Raw genomic sequence first — 24,282 nt, 5'->3', positions numbered from 1 at the left:
AGTTACCATATTTCTTTTCTAAAATATTGCCTTCAAAACAACATCATTCCGAAATTTGCCAGTGTCAATTTAAATCATAAAATTTCGGGCATAAAGCAACTAGCACTTACCACATTGCATAATATAGTTAAACTTGCCTTAAGATTCTATTAAACGAAAATACCTTTTGACAGTTTCTGCAATTAATAGTCTGATGTAATTACGTTGGATACTAAGTATTTTGGCCTGGTTAAATAAAAAAGTATGTTTTTCGTTAATGGCATGAACAGCTAATTCTGATGCTGCTGAACGAGAAGCACAAAACTTAGGAAACTTCGCGACAAATTAAAAAATTATCTATATCCTAGTGATTGGTTGGTACTGAAGACCTCCATAGATTTGCGATGGGAAGCACAGGCCTCAGAAATAAAAAACAGACACATTAACAAATTGAATACATTATCAGGAGGGTCAAAACACGTTCATGCGAATTCTAACACATTGTCGCTGGCTTGCGACCAAGTATATGAGGTGGGTGACGACCCTCCCGCATACATACAACATGCTACCACAGAATATGTCAGCTAGTTCATGAACACCCCCTTGCCCAACACTGAAAGAACCGACATATCAACAGGTTACAAATCTTTCCTTGTATAGACTATCACAGGACCAGATTTCATTTTTAGCCAAAGGATTAAATTATAATTTACCACCTCGAAAACTACCTAAAAAACAGTGCGTAATTGATATTCAATTTGGACTTCTTCGTGTACTTCCTAAATTGAGTACACACGACAGTTTATCTTTACGTGAACTTCAGGAAAACAAAGACATTATTTACAGAAGGCAGATAAAGGAGATACAGTTGTAATACAGTGGATTCCGGTTATTTGGGCCACCGATTAATCGGGGCAGCCGTTTATTTGGGACAAATCTTAAAAAACAGAACCCAATCGAGAAAATAGACAGGGTTTACTTTGCTTAATTGGGACAAAATGCCATTTAATCGGGACAGGAGACTGCAGCACTGGAGATTACCCTACGATTGTCTCCGACCGTACCACGTAGTTCGGTCGGATTTCTGGAGGTCACAACCATAAAACAATAAAAACAATTAGCAGTCACCTGTTTATTGGTCTTTTCTGTTAGTGCAATCTATCATAAACGGATAGTAAACTTGATCTTATTGAATTTGCGATAATACTGACAGCTGGAATTCTGTGGGTTATTATGGTAAAATGTGTTTACACTTCCATGGAATCTTCAATCATATAAAAAAAATAATTCTCAGAATCTTCTCTTCATTCCTATTTTTAAAGCTTTGTAACTCGTTACTCCGTTCTCACTTGCGCATGTTGTGTTATTTGTTGTGTGTGCCGTGTTTTTTTGTTATTGATTGCTTATCTTTTTACTGTTTTAAATTTTAACCCCCACCCATAAATGTCAGTGAGCAGAAATGTCAACTAGTTCAGTTAGTATGTACATATTACAGTACGTATTAATTATTCCGATTATCACGTATATTCTTCTGAATTTCACGTATCATTAATTTTTTAATTGGTAAGGTAATAAAGGGTAAATATGTGCTTAATATATCTTTACTTTTATAACCTGTGGATAATATTCCTCCTATTTTCTCTAATTAGAATCGCTGTTTAATAGAATTAAAATTCAATTCGTAAAAGTGATCACAATGACCGGCGCTTACTACACATCGTATAGTGAACGGTACTTTACTATGGTGAGTTCGTCGTAACGTGATTTGATTGTACAGCGAACTAACTGTAAACACAATTTGTAAAAGTGATCACAATGACCGGCGCTTACTACACATCGTATAGTGAACGGTACTTTACTATGGTGAGTTCGTCGTAACGTGATTTGATTGTACAGCGAACTAACTGTAAAGGGGGGGGTACATTGTATTTTTAACTATTTACGTGAAACTTCAGATAATTGGGGCAGCCACTTAATCGGGCCAAAATGCACTAGCCCCGATGTGTCCCAAATAACCGGAATCGACTGTACTTGATAAACCTGATTATATTAATAAATTAGAATCAGTTGTTTCAGATACCTCCACTTATCTTGAAGTAGACCCAGCACTATTTACCAATTGGTCAATCCATACAATAAAACATTAACCACGTATGGAAAAAATTATTACATTACTATGGTCAGTTAAAGGAATTGAAGGCCAGAACTTACAATATTCCTGCACTTTTCAGTCAGGTAAAATTACACAAGACCGGGTTTCCTATTTGGCCTATTGTTTCCAACAGAAACTCGGCATTTTCGTCCTTGGCCACATAGTTATATAGCATTATAAAACCCTTTAGATAGGCGATACAATTTGGGATTAAGAACTATGATACATTATTCTCACTAGATGTTATCTCGTTATATACGAATGTAAACGTTGAATGCACATTAGATATTATTTGGGATATGTTAAATAATAATTCTATACCAATTAATTATACGAAGCTTCCTATTAAAGAAATTTTTCACTTAATTAACCTCTTAGTTGAGGCCAACTATATCACCTTTCAAGACAAAGTATAAAAATAAATTTTTGGTTTGCCGATGGGACTGAGCTTGAGCGGCTTAATATCAAAGGTATATCTCTCAACGACTGAGCGTATACATTTGACGCCTTTTCTACCCCATATCACATACTATGGGAGGTATTTAGACAATGTTCTAGTTATTAATGCTAGTAGTAACTATCCAAGACATTTTACATTCGTTAAATCGAAGGGTACGGATACAAAGTCATTAATCTAACGGGTGATAGCTGTTATAATGTAGAAACATGCCGGTGTTTGTAAAATCCAATTTAACATCAATTGTAAACCTACAAACACCGGCATGCTGCTACATTATAACAGCTATCACCCGTTCTCCTACAAGAGATCTATTATCTTTAATCAATTTCTAAATGCTTATAAATATTCAACGACGGAATCTGCTTTGAGCTCAGAAATACAGATATTAACCTGCAGATTCTTAAACCCCTTGCTACAATAAACTGAATTAGGGTACAAGCTAGGGATAGGATACAAAATACTACTTCGACGAACAATCATAATATTAAAAAATACTTTATTTCTGTCCCATATGTTGAACAGTGGCACAAACAGCTTAACAGATTCTTTAAAGATACCGAATTTAAAATTGTGGCAGGCCAATATGGAATCTACACACTATACTGAAAAATCGCTAAGTCCTTTCCTCATTCACAACACAAATAAATGACCTGGTATACAACATTTCTTGTGGTGATTGCAACTCGTCGTACCAAGGTTCTATGCGTTTTCCTCTGAATTTTCGTGTTAATCAACACGTGGCCTCAGTTTGTGATTCTCGTTCAGCAGCATCAGAATTAGCCTTTCATGCCGTTAACGAAAAACAAACTTTTTATTTAACAAGGCCAAAATACTTAGTATCCAATATAATTATATCAAACTATTAATTGCAGAAACTGTAGAAATTAAATTACATGAGAATTCTGTTAATGTTCGCCAGTCATTTCTAATCTTCAATTGGCACATGCGCAAAGACAAATAATCCCTATTTAAGTTTCATGCTTTTGGTAATTTTCGTTCCTGTGATCACGACATATGGTCGAAAAGCTTCGTCAGCTTCAGGAAGGAAAATAGTTTTGCATTTTTTTCGTTATATTTCTTTTAATTAATCTATTTAATTTTTAATTGCATTAGATTGATTTTTAATTGTGTTCATTTGATTTTTAATTATTTTTAATTGTGTTTAATTGATTTTTAATTATTTTTTTACGTAAGATTTTAGATTTTTTTCATTTTAATTGCTGGAGAGTATCATACGGAAGTGTTCTACGTATTATAATGAGGTAAACTTCTCTTATTATTTTATAATATTAATATCAACGTAGAACGTACTGAGCATTACAGCTCTGGTTCATACTATCAAATTTATTAACTCTCGTACCACCTCACATACTGTAGATATGTGCATCACGTGACTGTTCGATAAACTCAAAATAGGATCGAAACCACAGTACGGGTAATAGCTTTGTTTGTTTGTTTGTTTGTTATTTGGTTTTTAGGAGCATTAGCAATTAAGGCCATATTGCTCCGGGATATGCGGTGGTTATTCCCTGACCTTTCCGCATCCTCTGTATTTGGTGGTGACAGACTCGAACCCCGGTCTAATCAAGAAGTGTGTGCTACGCACTGCTGCTCCTTCCCACCTGGCTACAGAGGCGCCTATGGGTAATAGCATATGCCCCAATAAACAGCAACATATCCCTTCCCTGAAGCGTTACTTTTTATCTAGAGTAGTGCAAAACCAAGGTAACTCATGGAGGTTTCCCCACAATATATGATCGATGCATTTTGCTGAAAACCCAATTAGATATGCATAAAATAAGGCTTTACACAACCCGTTCAATAAACATCTACAGAGTGATTCATAAGTATGTTACCAATGTTATGGGAATTTTTTTGTTTCTGGTTGTTGCTTCGAATAGGGAAAAAAAAAAAATGGCTGACAGGCTTACGTTAGAAGAATAATGGAAAGTTTTTTAAATTTTCCATGTAATTATGTAAAAATAAGTATAAATAAAAAAATCATTACAGTTTACAGGGTTCTACATTTATATTTTACATCATTGCATTGGTAACATAATTATGAGCCACGTTGCATTTCTAATTTGTTTTTAAATCAAAAATTTCAAATATTACCTTAGCTGAACAGAGAGCATGAGTCAATGGATTTATGTCAGTTCAAATAATCAACACCACCAAAAAGCATTAGAAATAATAGCAGAGGGATTACACGATATGCAAACTTAGTCCTCAATGCCAGTATAATGGTTAAGCAGTTTCTATTCATTAGGAAATGTCCAGATTCAATTTCCATCATTCAGCACAAGAAACAATGGTTTTCACTTAGAGTTGATTTAACCAGTCTGAGGAGGAGTGAAACAGAATGCAAGGTTTCTCATAAAACTATTTTAGATCCCTTCAATTCAAATAGATACATAAAGAAGTCAACAAGGGAACCATTCTACTATGTTGCTCCTCCAGATAATTCAACTATTAAATTTATCAAAATTTGGTTTAATTTTTCCCCAACAATATACAATAATCCGAAAAGAAACTTGATAGCATATTTATTGATATAATATATTCACAGGCATAAATGGTCCCTGGTAATGCCCAGAAGCCAGACACAATGCAATTAACAAACAAAATACCACAAGACTCATTAACCAACTCCATAAAAAGGTTGATGGAGAAGTTTTAAAAATTGGAGCTGTTCAGAAGCAAACCAGAAGTGAAGGCCCATGCACCTCTAACTGTAAATCCAGATATATTTCAAAACACGATGAGAGACTGAATACCATCTCAATATCTTAAGGATTTGTAAATGGTGTCTGAATCGAAACTTTAATGAGTTTTTTTTTAAGTTTCCTTACAAAAACCGTGAAAATGGCATCCATTTATCTGTCTTTGCTAAATAAGAATTACAAAAGTAAACCCCTCGAATCTTTACCAGGCAACCTATATTATTATAATTTATAATTTCATTTTCCTGTTAAACCACTGGAACTTTCTGCTGTTATGGGTGCTGCAACAGGCTTTTGTAATCCCTGCAAGATTCACTTATATAATGTTTCTACGTTTAACCTAGCCACTTTTATAATCAAAATGTACATATATGAATTATCGAAAAAATATTAAAAAGGAATATGAACTTCTGTGGTCATCCGAAAAAAATATTCCTTGATATAATTTCACCCTTTCATGCATTCTAAATGTCTTACGAACGTCATGATCAACCAATTTTTGACTAGCCTGTAATTAACAAATTTTATAACAACAGGGAATATGGCTACTAGTATTCTTTTAAGTATTTGTATGGTGACCACGGCTGGATTTACCGGAGCACAGTGTCACAGTCCCCCTCTCCTGCGACCACATTTTGTGGCATCTAAAATGTGCACCAGGGCTCCAGACTACTTAAATCTGGCATTGATGGTGACATTATTTTTCTTTTAATTTGAACTCCCTTGAACCATTCATTCATAAAATATGCACTTTGGACATGCTTTAAGTATGTTGCGGGTCCTTTTAAGCTGTCCTCCCTGACACCGTGCAAATCATTTTCATGTTCCTGGTTATCCAGCTTGTTATTTGTAACTACAAAAACACAAAACAAGTCAGTGCTGTCTATTATACCGAGTGAATTAAAATACTTCATATGCATGAATTCATTTTTCAAGCTGATTGTCTTGGGCTTATCAGTCTAGGTATTCCAGAATTATTTTTAGTTCGTTTTCCTGAAGATCATATTAACCTTTCCTACAACTTTGCCTAATCTGAAATACTTTGGCTCCCCTTCAAAACAAACAAAAACAAATTAGACTATTAAAACATTCAAGATTTATAGTGAAATACATAAGCTATCCCATTTCATCTATTATCACATTCCATGGAAGCCATATGCCAACTAGTAGCTAAATCTGTCTTCTATTCAAAAAGTTCCTTTAACAACTTGCTTTAGCATGAAAACGTCCATTAGTCAACGCACGGTACCTAACATAAATATTAAGGCGGCACCACAAACGCGTCCATGATACGTATGAAGGAAGGGGAGATGGGGTCCAAGAACAACATTTCGAAACCGAAGTGTTTGTGATTCTCTTTATTGCAATAAGCAATAATGTTAATGAACATTGGCTGATTCAATCCACAATCAGTGATGGACAAAATTGAATGATTAGAAATCTAGAGATGAAATATTCATTCATTAAAAACCACCATTAAAATTCAATCGAAATTCCGAAACTCGGCTTTTTAGAGAAAAAAAAATATATATATATTATAATTAAAGGACTAAATAAAATTGAATGTACATAAAAACATTTTCTGATAATTACTAAAACATTAAAAAAATCTGTACGAAAGGAAAAATATTCACAAAAATTAATATCTCTCTGTTACTATAAAATCATTTCCATCTAAACAGGGTTTTCTCCAAATCTGTGAAAACAACAAGCGAAGGAAGAAATCTATTATCTTCCAAACATTTACATGATATTCCTTTTTTGAAGGGTAATATTTAATCTTGTAATTCTGTATTTTTATGAAAAACAATGTCAGAAATGCCACAAAAATTGTGGGTGCTGTAAAATTTTCTTCTGTATTTTAAATAAGCATGATGCAATGAATAGATGCAGTTATCTTACATTTCAGGCATTTTTGATTATCAAATAATATTTGTTAAAAACTTCTGTATCATACTCGTGGAAGTATTTACCATCATGTGGACATGATGAGTGAAGCTCACCTGATGGGCAAATGTGAGGCCAGACTTGTGTAACAAGTTTTTTTTTTTTTTTTGTTTTTTTTTTTGAGGGAGAGAGAAGGGTGCAGGTGCCAGGTGTATGGCTAATCTGTTGACATGAAGTTTCTACTAGATTTCATGTCGACAATTAGCCATATCCCATGTGCTTCACAAATTTCATGCCGACAATCCAGAAATATTCTAAATTAGTCCTGAAGTTGTCAAAAGGATTGGAGCAGCTGTTCCAAAATTATCGCAATGTATCTCTGAGACTTGGGGGGAGGAACTGGAGAAACACTATGGAATGGCACTTAATCCTGAAGACTTCAAGGGACCAGTAAAAAATATGCAGAAAATTTAGCATCGATCTGACTTTTCCCCTCTTGATTAATGCTCACATCCAAAAGTAATACAGGTTTCAATAGGGGTAGTGAATTGGTGGGAGATAACAAATTGGAATCAATCCTAAAGCCTTCCAAAGAGTTAGAATATACACTTCTAATCCTTCAGAAGGCTGTAGGTTTCATTCCGATTTGATACAAAGCTAGAAGTTTCACAAAATCAGTGCTGGAAGATTTTCTCCCATATTTGAAATAAGCATGAAACAAGTTCAGTAATATAAAAATTGCCAATTTTCTATTGGTCTGATTTTAATAAAATTTGGGACGCTTCAACAAATCTTTCTGAAAGATCCAAATATAAATTTTCATCTCAATCTGTCCACTGTGAATTGAGTTGTTACTATTTTTTTTTTTTTTTTTTACATCAAATAGAAGTGTTCACTTGTCCCCAGATAATGGACAATGACTGCAGTAGTACTGAAGTTATGATCATTTGTTCAACTTCATGAAAAAAATGAGAAGTTATTGAAAGCATATACAAGCGACTCCAACATCAATGCCCTACAGGGTAGGATCTTAAGCATCACTCGTGCGAAGCACACCATTTGTACATAGTCTTTGTCCGAGATGGGTGTCTGAATTAGCATCATGATGGCTGAACATAAGGAGGTAGGCTTGATGGAGAGCTGTCTGATAGGCTTTCCACACACACACATATCTACTCACAATTGACCAGGAGTTGGTTGAAGGAATCTAGCACGTTGTATGGGAACAGCTTCTGGAGGGACTTCAGCCAGGATCCACCTAGGAAGGCTGGAGAATCACTGTTCCTCTGTGCAGGGATCTGTGCAGAATAGATAGCCAAGTGAGAATTTCCATCAAGTGTGCCTCCATCTTATGCATCACAAACTTCACTAGAATTAGGATGCTGGTCTCCCAAGGTGAGTCCATCCTACGAAAATGTAGAGGATGTTTTTTTGGAATAATGAATGGCCTTCCTAGGGAGCAATTTAGTCGGCGGATCCAAAATTTGGCCCCGAGGAGGCATTTAGGCTGACTTTTGGGGCAGAAACCCATATCACAGAACCACATAGTTTTCCTCTTGGCAGAGTCACGGTATTATCCAAAGGTCAACTGGTCATCTCAAACTATGCCAAAGTTGAGGTGTTGCTGGATTCTTCTGATTTGTTCCTCTAGTGAAATTGTGATGTTATTCTTCAACCTTTTATTTGTGAATGTGATTGCTGCCTTTGCTGAAATAAGGGCCAATCCTCCAATCATTTTGAGGAATTTGGCCAGAGCCAAGATCTGCAAGGTGACGTCCTCAGAGAAATCAGGTGCATTTGCAGAGTCCTTGGAATAGGCAAACATTTTGAGCTCATTTCCATAGGAGATAAAGTCACTATGCAAGGACATGAATCAAGTGTGGCATTTTGGGGTTAATCACTGATACATGCCTCACTGTTTACATAGCAAATGCATAAAAAGAGATGTTTTTCTTTTGTGCCTTCTTCAGTGAGTCAGACTGGAGTTTGATACGATTAATGGAATTATCTGCTCTCAGTGGTAATGTTTGATACGAGGAACTTCGTTTGATACGATTAATGGAATTATCTACTCTCACTTCCTGTTCAGTGTTAAACATATAGAAGTTAGCAATGGCTTTTACATTTAATGGTGCCACCATACCGTGATGGAATTAATTGCATACATCTTATACTGCAATTAAAGAATCGATTCTATTCTAAATTTGGAGAGTTGTGCTTGGAAGCATTCTGCAGACAACATACAGGTAAATTTCTCTCATTTTATTACTAATTGACATACAACATAGAACTTATTGAGCCTGTAACTCTGTCTGTTACTTATTATTTCTAGATAACCACAGGTAACCCCACAATTTTTTCTGACCAGGTGTATCCCTTCATGTTTGCAGTGCATCCACCTGAGAATGGGTTCTTTCAACAGGATAATGCACCATGACAAAATAAGGTTTGACAAAAGGAAAGGGTTGTACAGGCCTGGTTTTAGGAAGATAACAGTGAATTCAGCTTACTGTGGGGGGAAGGGGGCACATCCCAAGGCACTAGATATACCCACCCAATCAATTTACAATAACTGTGAGAAACAATTGAGTCAACACGGGGCAGCATCCCTTTGGCACATTTCTGATGCTTTGTTCAGTTCATATCACGATGAATCTGGGCTCTTCCGAAGACTAAAGGTGGACCTACCCACTATTAGGCAGGTGCGCCTAATAAAGTTGTTGTTGTAGGGTTTTAGGAGCATCAGCAACTAAGGCTGTATTGTTCCATGTATAATGTCTGTAAATTTCAAGTGTTCTATGGTCGATTTTCTGTTTGTTGGACGAAAAACCTGAGATTCTGGAAGAAAAAACCATACTACCCTAGTCTGAAACCGACTAACTCAGCCATGTTGTGAAAAGGGCCCATAAAAATTCCTCACATCATCAACAGGACTCAAACTCAGATATTTTCCATCTGTTAAAGCTGATACAATATAAAAATTGCTTCCTTGCATCATTTTACCAGCACCAATGAAGATACATAAGTGTCCCAACTTAAATTCTAATTTGGAGGGACAGCAACAAACAAGTAAGTTCTAAAGACAAACACGCACACACACCAAAAAATAAAGGCAATTAAATGCCACAGTCTACCCTAAAAGAAAACATACTTACCTGGCATCTTTCTGACTGAGGCCTATCAGGATTTTCACTAAAATCACCTATCACAGCAATATCTGACACACAAGTAATACAATCTCTTAATTCGGTCAAGTACTGGCAACCAAGTACTCCTAACTCTTGGTCAATCTGAAAGCAATACATAAATAAATAAAATTAATAACTTTACAGGTACTAAATAAAATAAAAGTCCACACAAGTGGTATTAATGCATGAACTTGACTATAAGAGGCTTTAATAAATGCTCCATCACTGATGCATTTATTAAAGCCTTTTATTTATTTTTTTTAATATAATTTTTAAGGTTATTGTTTTTTTTTTTAAAGTTAGTGATTTTTTTAAGGTTCCACAGAAAAATTGCCCCACCATTATGTTTGCACCTATTTGGTTTTCTGCTTGAAGAATAACATGGAACTTGTCACATGCTGACACTGTTACAGGAATTTCAAATTGGGTGTTTGTTTCTAGTTTAAGGTTACTTAGAATTAGTAGTGGAATATAATGCAAGAAAGCTTACACAGTATCAGTAAAAAAAAAAAAAAAAAAAATCATTTCACCTATCCATCCCCTCCAATAGTTTGTCTAGTTCTTTCTTGAATTTATTGAAACTATGCACTTCCACAACAATGGATGGAAGCTTGATCCACCAATCAACCACACTTTGAATGAAAGCAAACTTCCACACATATACATCTATTCTACAACCATCCTACAATTTGAATTTATGTCCCATGTGCATAGGCTGGGAAAGAGGAAGCATCTTATCAGCAGTGAGCTTGCTCAAGTTTGCTCTTTCTATTTTATGTCTAAAATATTTTCTACAATTCTCGAGCAAATTGATGTTTTTTTTTTGTTTGTTTCTTTGTTTTTTTTTTTTTTTTTGAAAAACACAAACTAAAGTTTCTATTTTACATCTAAAATGTTTTAATTAATGCTTTTTTTTTTTTTTTGTTTTTTTTGAGGAACACGTTTAAAAAAAAGCATTTTTTAAATATTTTATTAAAATTATTCAAATTTTATTAAATATTCAGTTAAACTGCTATCATAATACTGCAATCATTTATATAGTATTGCAATCCATTAAGAAAAGGTGAAATACTGATATCGTTTAACTAGATTTCAGAAAATCCCAAATCATTTTCCAGAATTTAAACAGAAAGTTGGTCATGTCAGGTGACCTCTCAGAAATGTATGAACATGTGTACATTTTAAACTTTATGTGCAACTTTATGCAACACAGCACAATTAAAAATTGCGCTGTGTTTCAAAAACAAAATGCAATATGAAATCGAAGTACTGAAAGCAATGTATTTATGTGTTTCAGCATGGGATGAGGCTGAAGAGGGTGATCACCAAATGCTTCAAATATGCTGGATTTGTTGCCTTGAATGATGCAACAAGTGAAGCTTTGCATGCTTCTACTCTATTAATCACAAAGAACAGTCTGACAACAGTAAAGGAATTTTTGAGGATATGTGTCATCTCCAAAACTAAGAGAGAAACAGGTTTTGAAGCTATGCCCATGCGGATGCATACATTGCGTGTTTCAGGATATGTATGAATGAAGAGGAACTTTCTTATCTTTCAATTTACACACAAACATTGTATCTCATAATTAGCAACTTGTAGTGTAATACATTGTGGTAGTAACTAGAGTGTTTTAAACTGTAGTAAATAAGTAGTTCAGGTTGTGAACTACTTATTTACTACATATAATCACATAGGTTGTGATTAGAACTTCTTTTTCTCTCAACTATCACACAAACTTCTTTGGCTCTCAATTATCACATGATTTTGTGATAAATGAGAGCAAAGTGCAAGAGAAATTGTTGAAGATAACCATAAATAAGGACATGTGTCATCTCCAAAACTAAGAGGGAAACAAGTTTTGAAGCTATGCCCATGCGGATGCATATAATGCAGGACCTTTCCAATTATACTGAAGGGGATGCAGCAAAGGAGCTAAGAAAACCTTTAACCATAATTATGGACCATTATTTTATTCAGGGGGAGGTTCCCATGGACCATCCACTGAATAAAATAACTCAGGGCTTCTGGATGTGTGAATGTATACCGATTTCACAAAGGCAGATCAGAGGGTGAAGTGAGTAATTACAAACCTGTAAGCTTGACTTGGATTCCAAGGAAAATAATGGAGTCGCTGATTTAAAGAAGTAATGCAGGACCCATCTAAACAAGAAGGCAATTATATGGAAATCACACCATGGATTTGTTAAAGGGTTTTTTTTTTTTTTTTTTTTTTTTTTATGAAAACCCCAAACACGAAAGGTATCAAAACCTATAGTACATAGTACCGTGCATGGGTTGAAGAAGTAGTATGGGGGAAGGGGGGGTGTTGCCTGGACAATCTGATTGGATACTTATGACACAGTAACAAAGGAAATGAATACAAACAATAATTTTGACATCATATTTATTTCAGCAAAGCTTTTGGGCACTGTCCCACACAAAAGATTGCTATACAAATTGTCACAGTGTAGCATTAGGGGTAAAGATAAAAGGGATGGTTAAGAGGGAGAAGGCAGAGCATGGTTATTATGGGCACTGCACTTCTTGGCCTAATACCATTAGTAGAGGAGTCTCCAGGGTTCAGTGCTGGGCCCATTGTTGTTCTCAATATTTATTAATGATACTGATAAAAGCATATCAGGCTTAATATCTAAGTTTGTCATTCTTGTTAATGACAGTAATCAAGGTATGATAGCTCAACAAGATCTACAAAAATTAAGCATAAAACTGTGCCACTTCCCAACCCATTCAAATTTGAATGAATTGAGAAGTTGCAATTGAAGTTAAACATTGACAAATGCACGGTAATGCATATGGGTGGCAATAAAACTAGAATAACATACTGTGTGGTACTACAATCAAAGTAGTGGAGAAATGGAAGTAACTGCACACATGTTGTGCAAAAGCGAATGAATAATTAAACTGTTATGTGCCTTCATAATTCTCTTTTAAAGCAAACTCCCGAGAGAATGAAAAAATGGTCAGATTTTGAAAAGGTCGGACTTTGCAAAGTTCAAAGACAGCACTGAGTAATAGTTAATGGATTTCTCCATTTCTTTGAAAAAAGTCGAGTAATGGAAATTCTAGGACAATAAATTAGGATACGTTCACCTTTTCTAAGATTGGCTGAACATGCTCTGCCACTGAAATAGCACATTTTTACAGATTATTTTGAAGTCTGAAACCAATTCCCATCAATGGTTAGGCCTTGATAAACATGTAAGTATATATAGTATAGTACACATAGATATGAAACTATGTATACTTACATAGATACTTTGTAATTACAGTGCATATGTAATTTTCAAATTAATCTTAGTACACCATACAATCAATGTAAAATGTACAATCTTCATTTTCTTGTTTAATACTCTAATACATATTTTTAATTATACATCTTATTAGTAGAATTACATTAAATGTTAAAAACTTTTCTTCTTTCTTCTTTTGCTAATTTTATGAACTATCAATATAATGTCCTTTCAAAATCTGACCATTTTTTCATTCTCTTGGGAGTTTGCTATAAAGAGTTTCAGTAATATTTTCAGTAATAGTTTCAGTTTCTGTAATACTAATACTGAAGTAGCTAAACTGCAAAAAAATAGCTGGTAGACCATAAATAGAACCTTGTGTAGAAGATATTTATGCCAAACACAATCAAAAGCCTTGGAAAGATCAAGAGCATCTGTTTAAATTCTCCAAACTTTCTAAAAATGAGAAACAAAAGACAAGATATCAATACTGGATCAACAATGATGGAATCCATATTGGCCATTATTGATTAGAAATGCAAAGTTCAAAGACAGCACTGAGTAATAGTTAATGGATTTCTCCATTTCTTTGAAAAAAGTCGAGTTGAGTATAATGGAAATTCTAGGACAATAAATTAGGATACGTTCACCTTTTCTAAGATTGGCTGAATATGAGTAAATTTCCACACAGAAGGATAATCATCAAGGAAATATGACAGTGTTAAAAAGCAACACAAAACAGAAGTGAATTGTAGATCACAGGTTGAGAAATTTAGAAATTATATCATGCCTGTAGACTTATCAAGACTGTTCAGAAATCTTCTGTCTTTCTGTCAGAAAATTGAGGGATACATAGAATGCAAAAGAGTGTAGTAGGGTAGAAGTTTTACCAAGGTCAGTAATTAAAAATTTAAAGTAATATGCTAATTAGTCAGCTTTACCTGAAGATAATGAAGCAACAGAATCGAGTGTAGTAGTAGTAGTAGTAGTGGCATGTGATGCAAGAAAGCAAATGTATGAGCTTATGCAGCATCAGCCAAAAAAAAAAAAAAAAAAAAAAAAAAATATCACACCATTCCCTCCAAATGCCTGTCCAGTTCCTCCTTAAATTTATTCAAGCTATCAACATCCACAACGACAGATGGAAGTTTGTTCCAGCAATTAACCACCTGCTGGCTAAAGGCAAATTTCCGCACATCTATTCTACATCTGTCTTTTCTTAATTTGAATTTATGCCCCCTTAGGTTCGTAATCTGAACAAGTGGAAGGATCCCATCAGAATTCAGCGTGCTCAATCCTTTGTTATTTGGTTTTTAGGAGCATTAGCAACTAAGGCCATATTGCTCCGGGATATGCGATGGTCATTCCCTGACCTTTCCACATCCTCCGTATTTGGTGGTGACGGGCTCGAACCCCGGTACGTGTGCTCAATCCATTCAAGGCCTTATATACCTCAATCAGATCACCGCACAGGTGCCTAGTCTCCAGCCACTGCAATTTGCAGAACTTAAGCCTCTCTTGGTAAGAGGATCCCTTCATTCCCCTCACCAATCTTGTTGCCTTTCTCTGTACCCGCTCAAGTAAATCTACATCCTTCCTAAAATGAGGTCTCCAGACCTGTACGCAGTACTCAAGGCGTGGCCTGACCATTGCCTTATACAGAGGGATAATCACCTCTTTTTCCCTGCTAGCAAAATTCCTATATATCATTGACAAAACCCCATGACCTGCCCTGGCAGCCTGTCTGCATTGCTCAGAGAACTTCATATCTGACTGCACAATTACTCCCAGGTCTTTTTCATTTTCTACCACCTTAAGTGTAGTACCACACAGTTGATACGTTTCTCTGGGGTTATTTCTACCCATATGCAGTACTTTGCATTTGTCAAGGTTAAACTTCAGTTGCCACTTCTTAGCCCATCTGCCCAAATTATCTAGATCCTGTTGCAGTAGCAGACTGCCATTACTGTCATTAACAACCCTGCCAACCTTACTCTCCACTCCTGTTACACAGGAGTGGAGAGTAAGGAATGGACAGAGGCCACAGTTAGCAGCTTCAGCAAGAAACCACACAGCTTGACTACCATGTGGGCAAAAAGCTAGATTTTTTTCCTCGATTCAGTCTTTTCAAAATTGGAATTGGATTTAATAATAATTTGTTTACAACTACTGTGAACTTTAATGTAGAGATTTTGGATACAAGCCAATTGCAAATGCATTATCTTTAAAAGCCTAACCACATAAAGGACAAGACTTCAGGGTGTAACAAGGAAAAGATTTCACTACTACAATCACACTGATATGATCTAAGCAAATATCAGGATCAGATGATTTAAAAATAGTATTCTAACCAAGGAAAAGAGAAACAGAATTCACACAAATCATGCCAAATGATATTAGGCTGAAAATGGCCATGTATCAGACTCCACTGGGAAAGAGACCATCACCAAGTAGTGATCTGAGGTATCGAGAGGATAACTAATATTCACTGTGTAGTTTGAATGGTTGTTAGGAGGAAAAAATGAAGAGCATTAGGATGTGTAATTAGGATTTTCTGTAGGTAAACAAATAAGTTGTATGGGGTCATTAGTAACATCAAAACCTCAACGTCTCTACCAGCAGGTCCTGTACAATTCAAGAGGAAAATTCAAGCCAGCTGGTGTCACGAACGTTAAAATTAGCAAGGGAAGTCACTTCACTGTTAGGAAAGTTACACTGAAGGAAAAAGTTGGTTTTCACAAAGAAAATCAAAAAATGCCAAGTGTTTTGTAGAGTTGGGGGAACAAAAGAATTGTTGCCTTTTGTTCAATTCATTTGTTGATTTTGTTCAATTCAACAAAATAAGCCAAAGGAGATAAAAAGAGTAAATTCTAGATTACACATTAAGCACCCTCTCAGAAGGGCAATCAGATTAGATGTAGGTATCACCTTTAAAGCAAAAGGAATAACAGATTGAACAATTAGGACAAATGAGATGATTGGTGGTTGAAACAACTAATAATTGAGACTGGCAAACTGTAGATGGAAATGGACAAGGCTAACAGAACAGTGACCACACATATATTTGTTAAATGGATTAGGAAGGTTTTGAAGGTTTCATTCTTTTTGCAGCTAAGTTTGTTCCTTTGGTCTGACTAATCACAATGCATTGATGCAGAGGAATTAAATGTTGGGAGTGGGGAGGTGATCATATTGTAAGAATTGATGAAATTTTTAGATATGGCATACACAGAACAATACCCAGTTTCCTTATATACAAACTACAGGAATTCCTTCCATTCACAAGAGAGTAGCAAGTATTCAGGTAGCAAGACTTTACATCAAAGCTCTTTTTGGTGCCCTTCTACAAATATAAATCTTCCACAAAGTCCTATACCTTTAAAAATAGTAATAACAATTAATTAAAAACAGTAATACATGTGTACAAGTAAAATAAAAAAAAAGATAAAAACCTTAAACTTTTTCAACATTATTTGTCCCCTCTATTGCTTAAAAAATAATAAAACAAAACCATAACAAAAGTCATAAAATCACCTCTCTCTGTCTCTCTCTCTCTCTCTCTCTCCTTCCCTCCTCATTAAAAATGTCACAAAACCCTAACAAGATCCTAGAGTCCAGTTTGAAAACTTATGCATTTAATGAACCAGTTGCCTCCTAGAGAACACCCAAAATGGTTTGCCTGGTGGACTAGTTAGTAGCTAGCCTGCAAAAATTATTTTAAAGCCATGCCTTTGAAATACTGGATCTCACCATGATGACCATAATAACCTCCATGGAAATGACTTATGCTGTGATGGAGAGATAGAATATGCTGGAGCTTTCTTCTTAAGACCAAACATGATTTTTGCCAGGTCAAGCTTTTATTAAGCAAAGTGATAATATTGTATTGGATAATACAACTCAGCTACCACCTAGTAATGCTTTGTCACAGAGAGTCAACCATTTCTCTGTGTGGTGTAGATACTACACCTCTACCCCTACTTGTGGTGGTTCATACCCAAGTAATTACCTCCATCATAATAGGCATATTTTTAGACTTTTTACATGGGGATTAGTAGCAGCTCTCCCAAGTGTGAAGGTGCAAACAGAAGATCTGGTTGTTGCAGAATGACCAGCCTTGCTGAAATTCGAACATTCAAATCATAAGTGAACCTCAATATCAGCTCTATCAGCATTTTTAGCACCCAGATGGCAGCTGTAGCCATTATCACCGGAATAATGTGCACAACAAAATGCAGGGTTCTAAAAACACACACCCTTTCCTCAACATATCACACTTTATGTAAATATTAATATTAAAAATATATCTACCCTAAACTGAGAACACCATGCTGCTAATACTAATATATATAATTTTACTTACAGCTAATTCTGGTGACTTTGTTGGAAACTTCTTCATCAAACTTGATACTTGTCTCTCTGGGTGATATATCTGTAGTGTAAGATATACCTCAGGATGAGTCACAGGACATGGAGTTTTGATTCCCTGATTCTTAACCTGCTGAGATGGCAAACCTGCAAACTAACATTTAGATGATGGGAAGAATCAAAAAAAGTACCGTAACTATGTGACTGCAACTTCTAATCATTTTGTTGATTCATACATTGTTAGATTTAAAATATATATATTTTTTAACCAATGTAATGTATGTATATAAATTTATATATGAATCCAAGCTTATATGATAGCATCGAGTCATTCACAAATTATGAAAATCATGATCAGAAGAATTTTAAAAAATAAAAATGATAAACTAGACACTTAAGTTTGCAGTTAACTATGACAGTGTAAATTATGAAGCACACATGTAGAGTAATATTTTTAGATACTAATGATACTAAGTATAGATGGTCTGAAACTTTACTTCACAGTTATGAGGTGATGTTGAGAAAAAGACATGAATTAAGGCTGAATTTGAAAGCAGCTAGAATTTTGCCAAAAAAAAGCTTTTAACATGAGAAAGTTAATGATAAGAGCCTTGTTTCAATCAATTTCTTCAGAATAGAAGGGGTACAAGAATGTTTGCCCATACTACTGAGGCAACATTAAGGAGTTCAGAAAACCACTAGTTTGGTTTTATACATAGACTAATAATTTAATAGCAGTCATAAACATATGCAGGTGAAAACAGCTTTGAGCAAACGTTTGTTTTTGTAATAGGTACTGAAAATGACAAAATTTGAAAAATATGTAACAGTAAATGTTGCTGTGAACTTAGAAAGACATCTACAAAAACAGATAAAAGGCTTGTTACACTTTATGGAAATATGAAGATGATTCTATGGCAAAAAAAATCCAGTTTTTAAGTGGTTAACAATGCCAAAAAAGACACTGCCATCAAAATTAAAGGCCATGATGATTGCATTTTTTCTCACAATGGAGTGATATCACAATTTGTTCCACAAAGTGTGTCACTGTTAATGCAGTCTAAAATCAATAAGTTTTAAAACAACTGAGATGTGTAATCTACCACAAACAACTAAAAAAAAATGGTGAAATGGTTGACACTTTCACTAGCAAAATGCAACGTCATGTCACTTGCCAGACAGCAACTGTATATGGACTGTGTTAATTACTAATAGCACAAATAGACATATATGTACTTGCTTATACCAATTTAGGAGCACAGTAAATAAATCTGAACTAAGAGTGTGAATTTATTAGGTGCACCTACCTACCAACTAGGACCCCTTTTAGTCCTCAGAAAAGCCTGGATTCATAGTGACACAGACCCCAATGAGGTATTGAAAACATGCCACAGGAATTCTGGTCCATGTTTACTCAACTGCTTGTCACATTTGTTGCATAATGGATGGCTGCAGATTATGCGAAAGAAATCTTTCCACCTCAACTTACAAGTGCTTAATTGAATAAAGATCTGGTGACTGGGGAAGCCACCACAGTAGATTGAATTCACTCTCATGTTCCTAGAAAGTTTTATACAATTCTGGTCTTGTGACATGATGCATTATCCTGCTGGAAGAACAAATTTGCAAATGTAGATGCTACAGCCACAAAGTGATACAACTAATCAGGGAGAATTTCCAGATAACCTATAGCATGCAAATGGTATAGGGAGAGAGGAGGGAATGTGCACAACAAAAATACTCCCCACACCATTACACCACCACCATCAGCTTGCATTGCCGACCGGGCTAGCCGAGTGGATAAAGTACCTGCCCGGCAACCCAAAGGTCGCGGGTTCGATTCCCGCCTCGGGCTTGGATCAAAGTACTGCAAAAACCTTGGGAGGTGCAATATGGCCACAGAAGCCGATGCGCCAACAACTACCAAATCAAAAAAAAAAAAAAAAAAATCAGCTTGCACGGCTAACTCCTGACAGGATGGGTTCACATATTCATGTTGTTTCTGCTGTATTCTGGTGCTGTGAAATCAATGTGAAATAGCAGGAGCAGTAATTTTTGACCAGGCAATGTTTTTCAAACCCTCCACTCCAAACATTGGTTTTCCTTAGTCCAACATAACCACACCCTCATGTGTTTTGCCGACAAGAGACAAGAGTAAAACTCCATTCAGCTGTCAGCTATGATACCCCATCTGTGCCAAGGTACAATGATTTGTACATTCTGAAATGTCTCTTTTACCACTGTCATATTAGGCAGTTATTTGACTGCCTTTCTGTTACCCTGCACAAGTCTTCTCAGATTTCTGGGGAGTAGATTTCTTCTTGGAAAGAAAAGCAAAGTGTCAGCCAGGGTTAATACCTGATACAATGTAGTTAGAATGTAATATCTCACACTCAGAGAGGGTGTAAGCATGATTAGTAAATAAAACTGCATTGCCAGACCATTTCAAGGTTATGTTATGATCTGGGGAGAAATCTACTCCCCATTCCCCCAAAAAAAAAAAGTATTTGTGTGTTCATCATCATCATCAGCCATTTTCAATCCACTGCAGGATGAAGGCCTCTCCAGCAACTTTCCAGTTCCTTCTGTTTTGAGCACTGGCCATCCATTTACTACCCAAAAACTCATGAATTTCATCTATCCATCTCCACCTTTGTCTTCCAGGTTTTCTTCTAGCTCCTCTTGGGTACCATTCTGTTATTTTCTTAGTCCATCTGTCATCATGTCTTCGAGCTATGTGTCCTGCCCAAGACCATTTTACTTCTTTAGTTTTGATAAGAATGTCCTTTACTTGAGTTTGCTGCCTAATCCATGTGTTTCTCTTCTTATCTAACAGTCTGATTCCCAGTATAATTCGTTCCATTCTTCGCTGTGTAGTTCTCAGCTTCTCTTCCATTCTTTTGGTGAGTGCCCAAGTTTCACTTCCATAAGTCATGGTGTGGAGTATACATTGATTCATTATTTTACGTTTCAGACAAACTGGGATATTGCTCTTCAGTATGTGACTATATTTCCTGAATGCTATCCATCCAAAATTTATTCTTCTCTTGACTTCCAGCCATTTATCATTATTACAGTAATAACTTGTCCCAGATAAGTATATGACTCCACCTTTTCAATTACTGCTCCTTCAATCATTATTTCCCTTTCCGTGGCATACTTGTTCATCATTACTTTTGTTTTAGCCATATTCATCTTTAGTCCAAAATCCTTACTAACTGTGCATAACTGATTAAGATTTTCCTCTAATTCTTTGGGATCGTGGCTTATGACCACAATGTCATCTGCAAATCGTAAAGGTTTAGGTACTCTCCGTTCACATTGACTCCTTTCTGCGACCAGTCTAATCTTCTGAAAGCTTCCTCAAGGGCAGCAGTAAACAGCTTCGGAGATATAGTGTCTCCTTGTCGAACTCCTTTCTCGATTTTAAATTTCCTACTGTCTTTGTCTAGTCTAATAAAGGAGGTAGCACTCTCATATATTTTCTTCAAAATCATAATATATGTTGTGTGTTTAGAAGCATATATATTAGGTGAGGTGTGCATTGACTTCTGAAGCAATGACTGATTTATTACACCACCTCTACTAACATCTCATTGCACTTGCCACCTGCTCTCCTGAACATGCCTTCATGGAAGAAGGACACCTTTCACTCAGTTCCTTTTTTGGAGATACTCTATTCCCACACACAATGTTAATATCTGCTCGATGGATGCTGTATAGAGTAGTGCAAAATACTCAAACTCTATGACCCACCCCCATTTTGCATGCACCCAATGGAGTCATTGATTGACTAGACCTGTGCTCCTTCCCATAGGGCAAGCCTCTCCCCTTCTTCCACTGATATTACCCATCTGTGGGTCTCCCCCATCGATTTTTTTTTTTTTTTTGAAGATTACAGAAGGGATAAAAAGTCTTTCATACCCCCTCTACTAGCTATCCTACTGTGTTCAATTTTTTTTTTTGGAGGAAAGCTTCTCACTTTCTCTCTCCCCCCAACCGCCTGTCATTGCAAGAGACTGATCTCGTTGTTGAATCCAGGTTTGGATAAACAATCTTGTGCTGATTCTTCACTGAGAATCCAGTTACATCCATGTTACAAAAGTAACAATCACTATCATGGTCTTTTGGCTCACTCCATATCATGGGGATGGTAAACAGCATTGACAATTTTCTTTTGTTCAAACAGTGATGTAATCAATTTGAACAAGTGGTAGGAATAATATTTGGTGCCCACATTTTACTTTGGTGACCTAGAGAACAGTGTGATTTAATTAGAGAAGAGCTGTGTACATGGTAGAATTTGTTGGGGTGATTTTAGATCTTGAGATCCCATAGTCCAGATGGGGATGGCAGAATAAGTCCAAGGCCAGAGGAGTATATAGCTGGTTAGTGGAATAACTTACAAGTTGGGGAGGGTATTGAAAATACGTGTATTTTCAATTCCCTCTCCCAACTTAACCCCAGGGGCTTACATCCGGTGAGTATGGGCTTGGCACACCCAGGGTCCTGAGCTGGACATCATCTTTCTCCTTCTTGGTGATTCCCTTTTAGTTCTTACCCTTGCTCTCTCTCTCTCTCTCTCTCTCTCTCTCTCTCTCTCTCTCTCTCTCTCTCTCTCTCTCTCTCTCTCTCTCTCAGGGTAACTCAAAATTTTTTTTTTTTTTGGCTGGTGCATCATAAGCCTCAGGCTTCCTTGCACCATATAGCTAATAATAATAATAACAACTTGCAAGTTATGCCTGGCTACAGACACAATATATGTTGTGTTGTTATCATGAGTCATGTTGCTGTCTTGCCTATGTTAAAATTATTCACAACAAGAGTAGAACCAAGCTACATTAGAAAGAGATTTTGTGTATCAGCAGTCTGGTACAGTGATGATCCTGAAACAAATCCACTGGTTAGTAAATATACAATAATAACTAAGAGGATCAGTTTGTTAAACAAATTCACACACGTTCTATACAGTGGACTGTGCCCTTTCACAATTACACAATAATGAGAGTATTATTTTGTCAAGGTTTTACTAAAAAAAAAAAAAAAAGCACGAATTGTTCCATATGCTCAAGTTTGAGAATGCTAAATTAACAGCAATTTGCATTGATTTATAACATAAGGTGGCAAATAAATATGTACATAATGCTGAAATAAAAAATTCAATGTTAATTTTATTATCAGCTTAAACATTTGAAATTTACAGAAAAAGAAAACAAAACAGTCAACAAGAGTTTATAATATGAATTTCATAGTATAAACCAAAGCTATGATGCTCAATAGATACTATGTTAATTTCAATATTTGTAGAAGAATAATGAGAAATTTACCTCAATATGATATGCAGAACACTTACGTTCTATCAGAAGTGTTCTACATATCATATTAAGGTAAATTTCTCTTATTCTTCTACAAATAGAAAAAGAAAACACATTTTTGCAATAATATTTCATGCTACCAGTATGCTAGCAGTGGTGGCCACTGCAAACTAAATTTACACACTTAAAGATAACAAACACACTGTTAGTATTATTAATATCTTTTCAACAATATGTGAAACTGATTCCCAGTGTCTTTTACCATGCGGTTTAGTAAAAACAAAATTTACAGGAGTTAATGAAAGAGTCTCTTTTAACTATGTTAGTAAACTTGGCCACAATTTTTTTATTTTTATTATTTTTTTTAAATTCAGTTGTTGTTCCAAACAAGATGCATTAGCATTAGTAGAGGCATATGATGCAAGAAAGCAAGCTTATGCAGCATCAGCCAAAAAAAAAAAAAAACACTTCCACTTCACCCCTCCATTCGTTCGAAATACCTGTCCAGCTGAGCCTTAAATTTACTTAGGCTATCAACTTCCACGACAAGGGATGAAAGTCTGTTCCACCAACCAACTGCTGGCTAAAGGCAAATTTCCGCATGTCTATCCTACATCTGTCTTTCCTCAATTTGAATTTATGCCCTCTCAGGTGATTATTCTGAGCAAGAGGAAGAGTCCCATCAACATTGAGCATGCTCAAACCATTCAAGACTTTATACACCTCTATCAGATCACCTCGCTGGTGCCTAGTCTCCAGACACTGTAATTTGCAAAATTTAAGCCTTTCGTCGTAAGAGTACCCCCTTTGTTCCATTCGCTAATCTTGTTGCCCTTCTCTGTACTCGTTCCAGCAGCTCTACATCCTTCTTGATATGAGGCCTCCAGGCCTGTATACAGTACTCAAGGTGTGGCCTGACCATTGCCTTATAATCACCTCCTTATCCCTGCTAGAAA

The 24,282-nt window shown here is 35.8% G+C and overlaps 1 protein-coding gene across 1 annotated transcript in view; it reads right to left on the bottom strand.

Moving 5' to 3' along the window:
• Positions 1-24,282, bottom strand: part of Pbp49 (proximal sequence element A Pbp49) — a 143,381-nt gene that overhangs the window by 101,919 nt on the left and 17,180 nt on the right. Inside the window, exons 4-5 of the mRNA XM_090389955.1 lie at positions 18,007-18,165; positions 10,357-10,491 (exon numbers count right to left, since the gene is read on the bottom strand). Coding sequence (XP_090246081.1) covers positions 10,357-10,491; positions 18,007-18,165 — 294 coding nt within the window. The remainder of the gene's footprint in view (positions 1-10,356; positions 10,492-18,006; positions 18,166-24,282) is intronic.

This window comes from Mastigoproctus giganteus, chromosome 2, assembly GCF_048544385.1.
Source record: "Mastigoproctus giganteus isolate SK-2022 chromosome 2, ASM4854438v1, whole genome shotgun sequence".
NCBI lineage: Eukaryota > Metazoa > Arthropoda > Arachnida > Uropygi > Thelyphonidae > Mastigoproctus > Mastigoproctus giganteus.
Note: the sequence above shows the minus strand (reverse complement) of the source record. Positions and strands in the feature narration are given on the sequence as shown.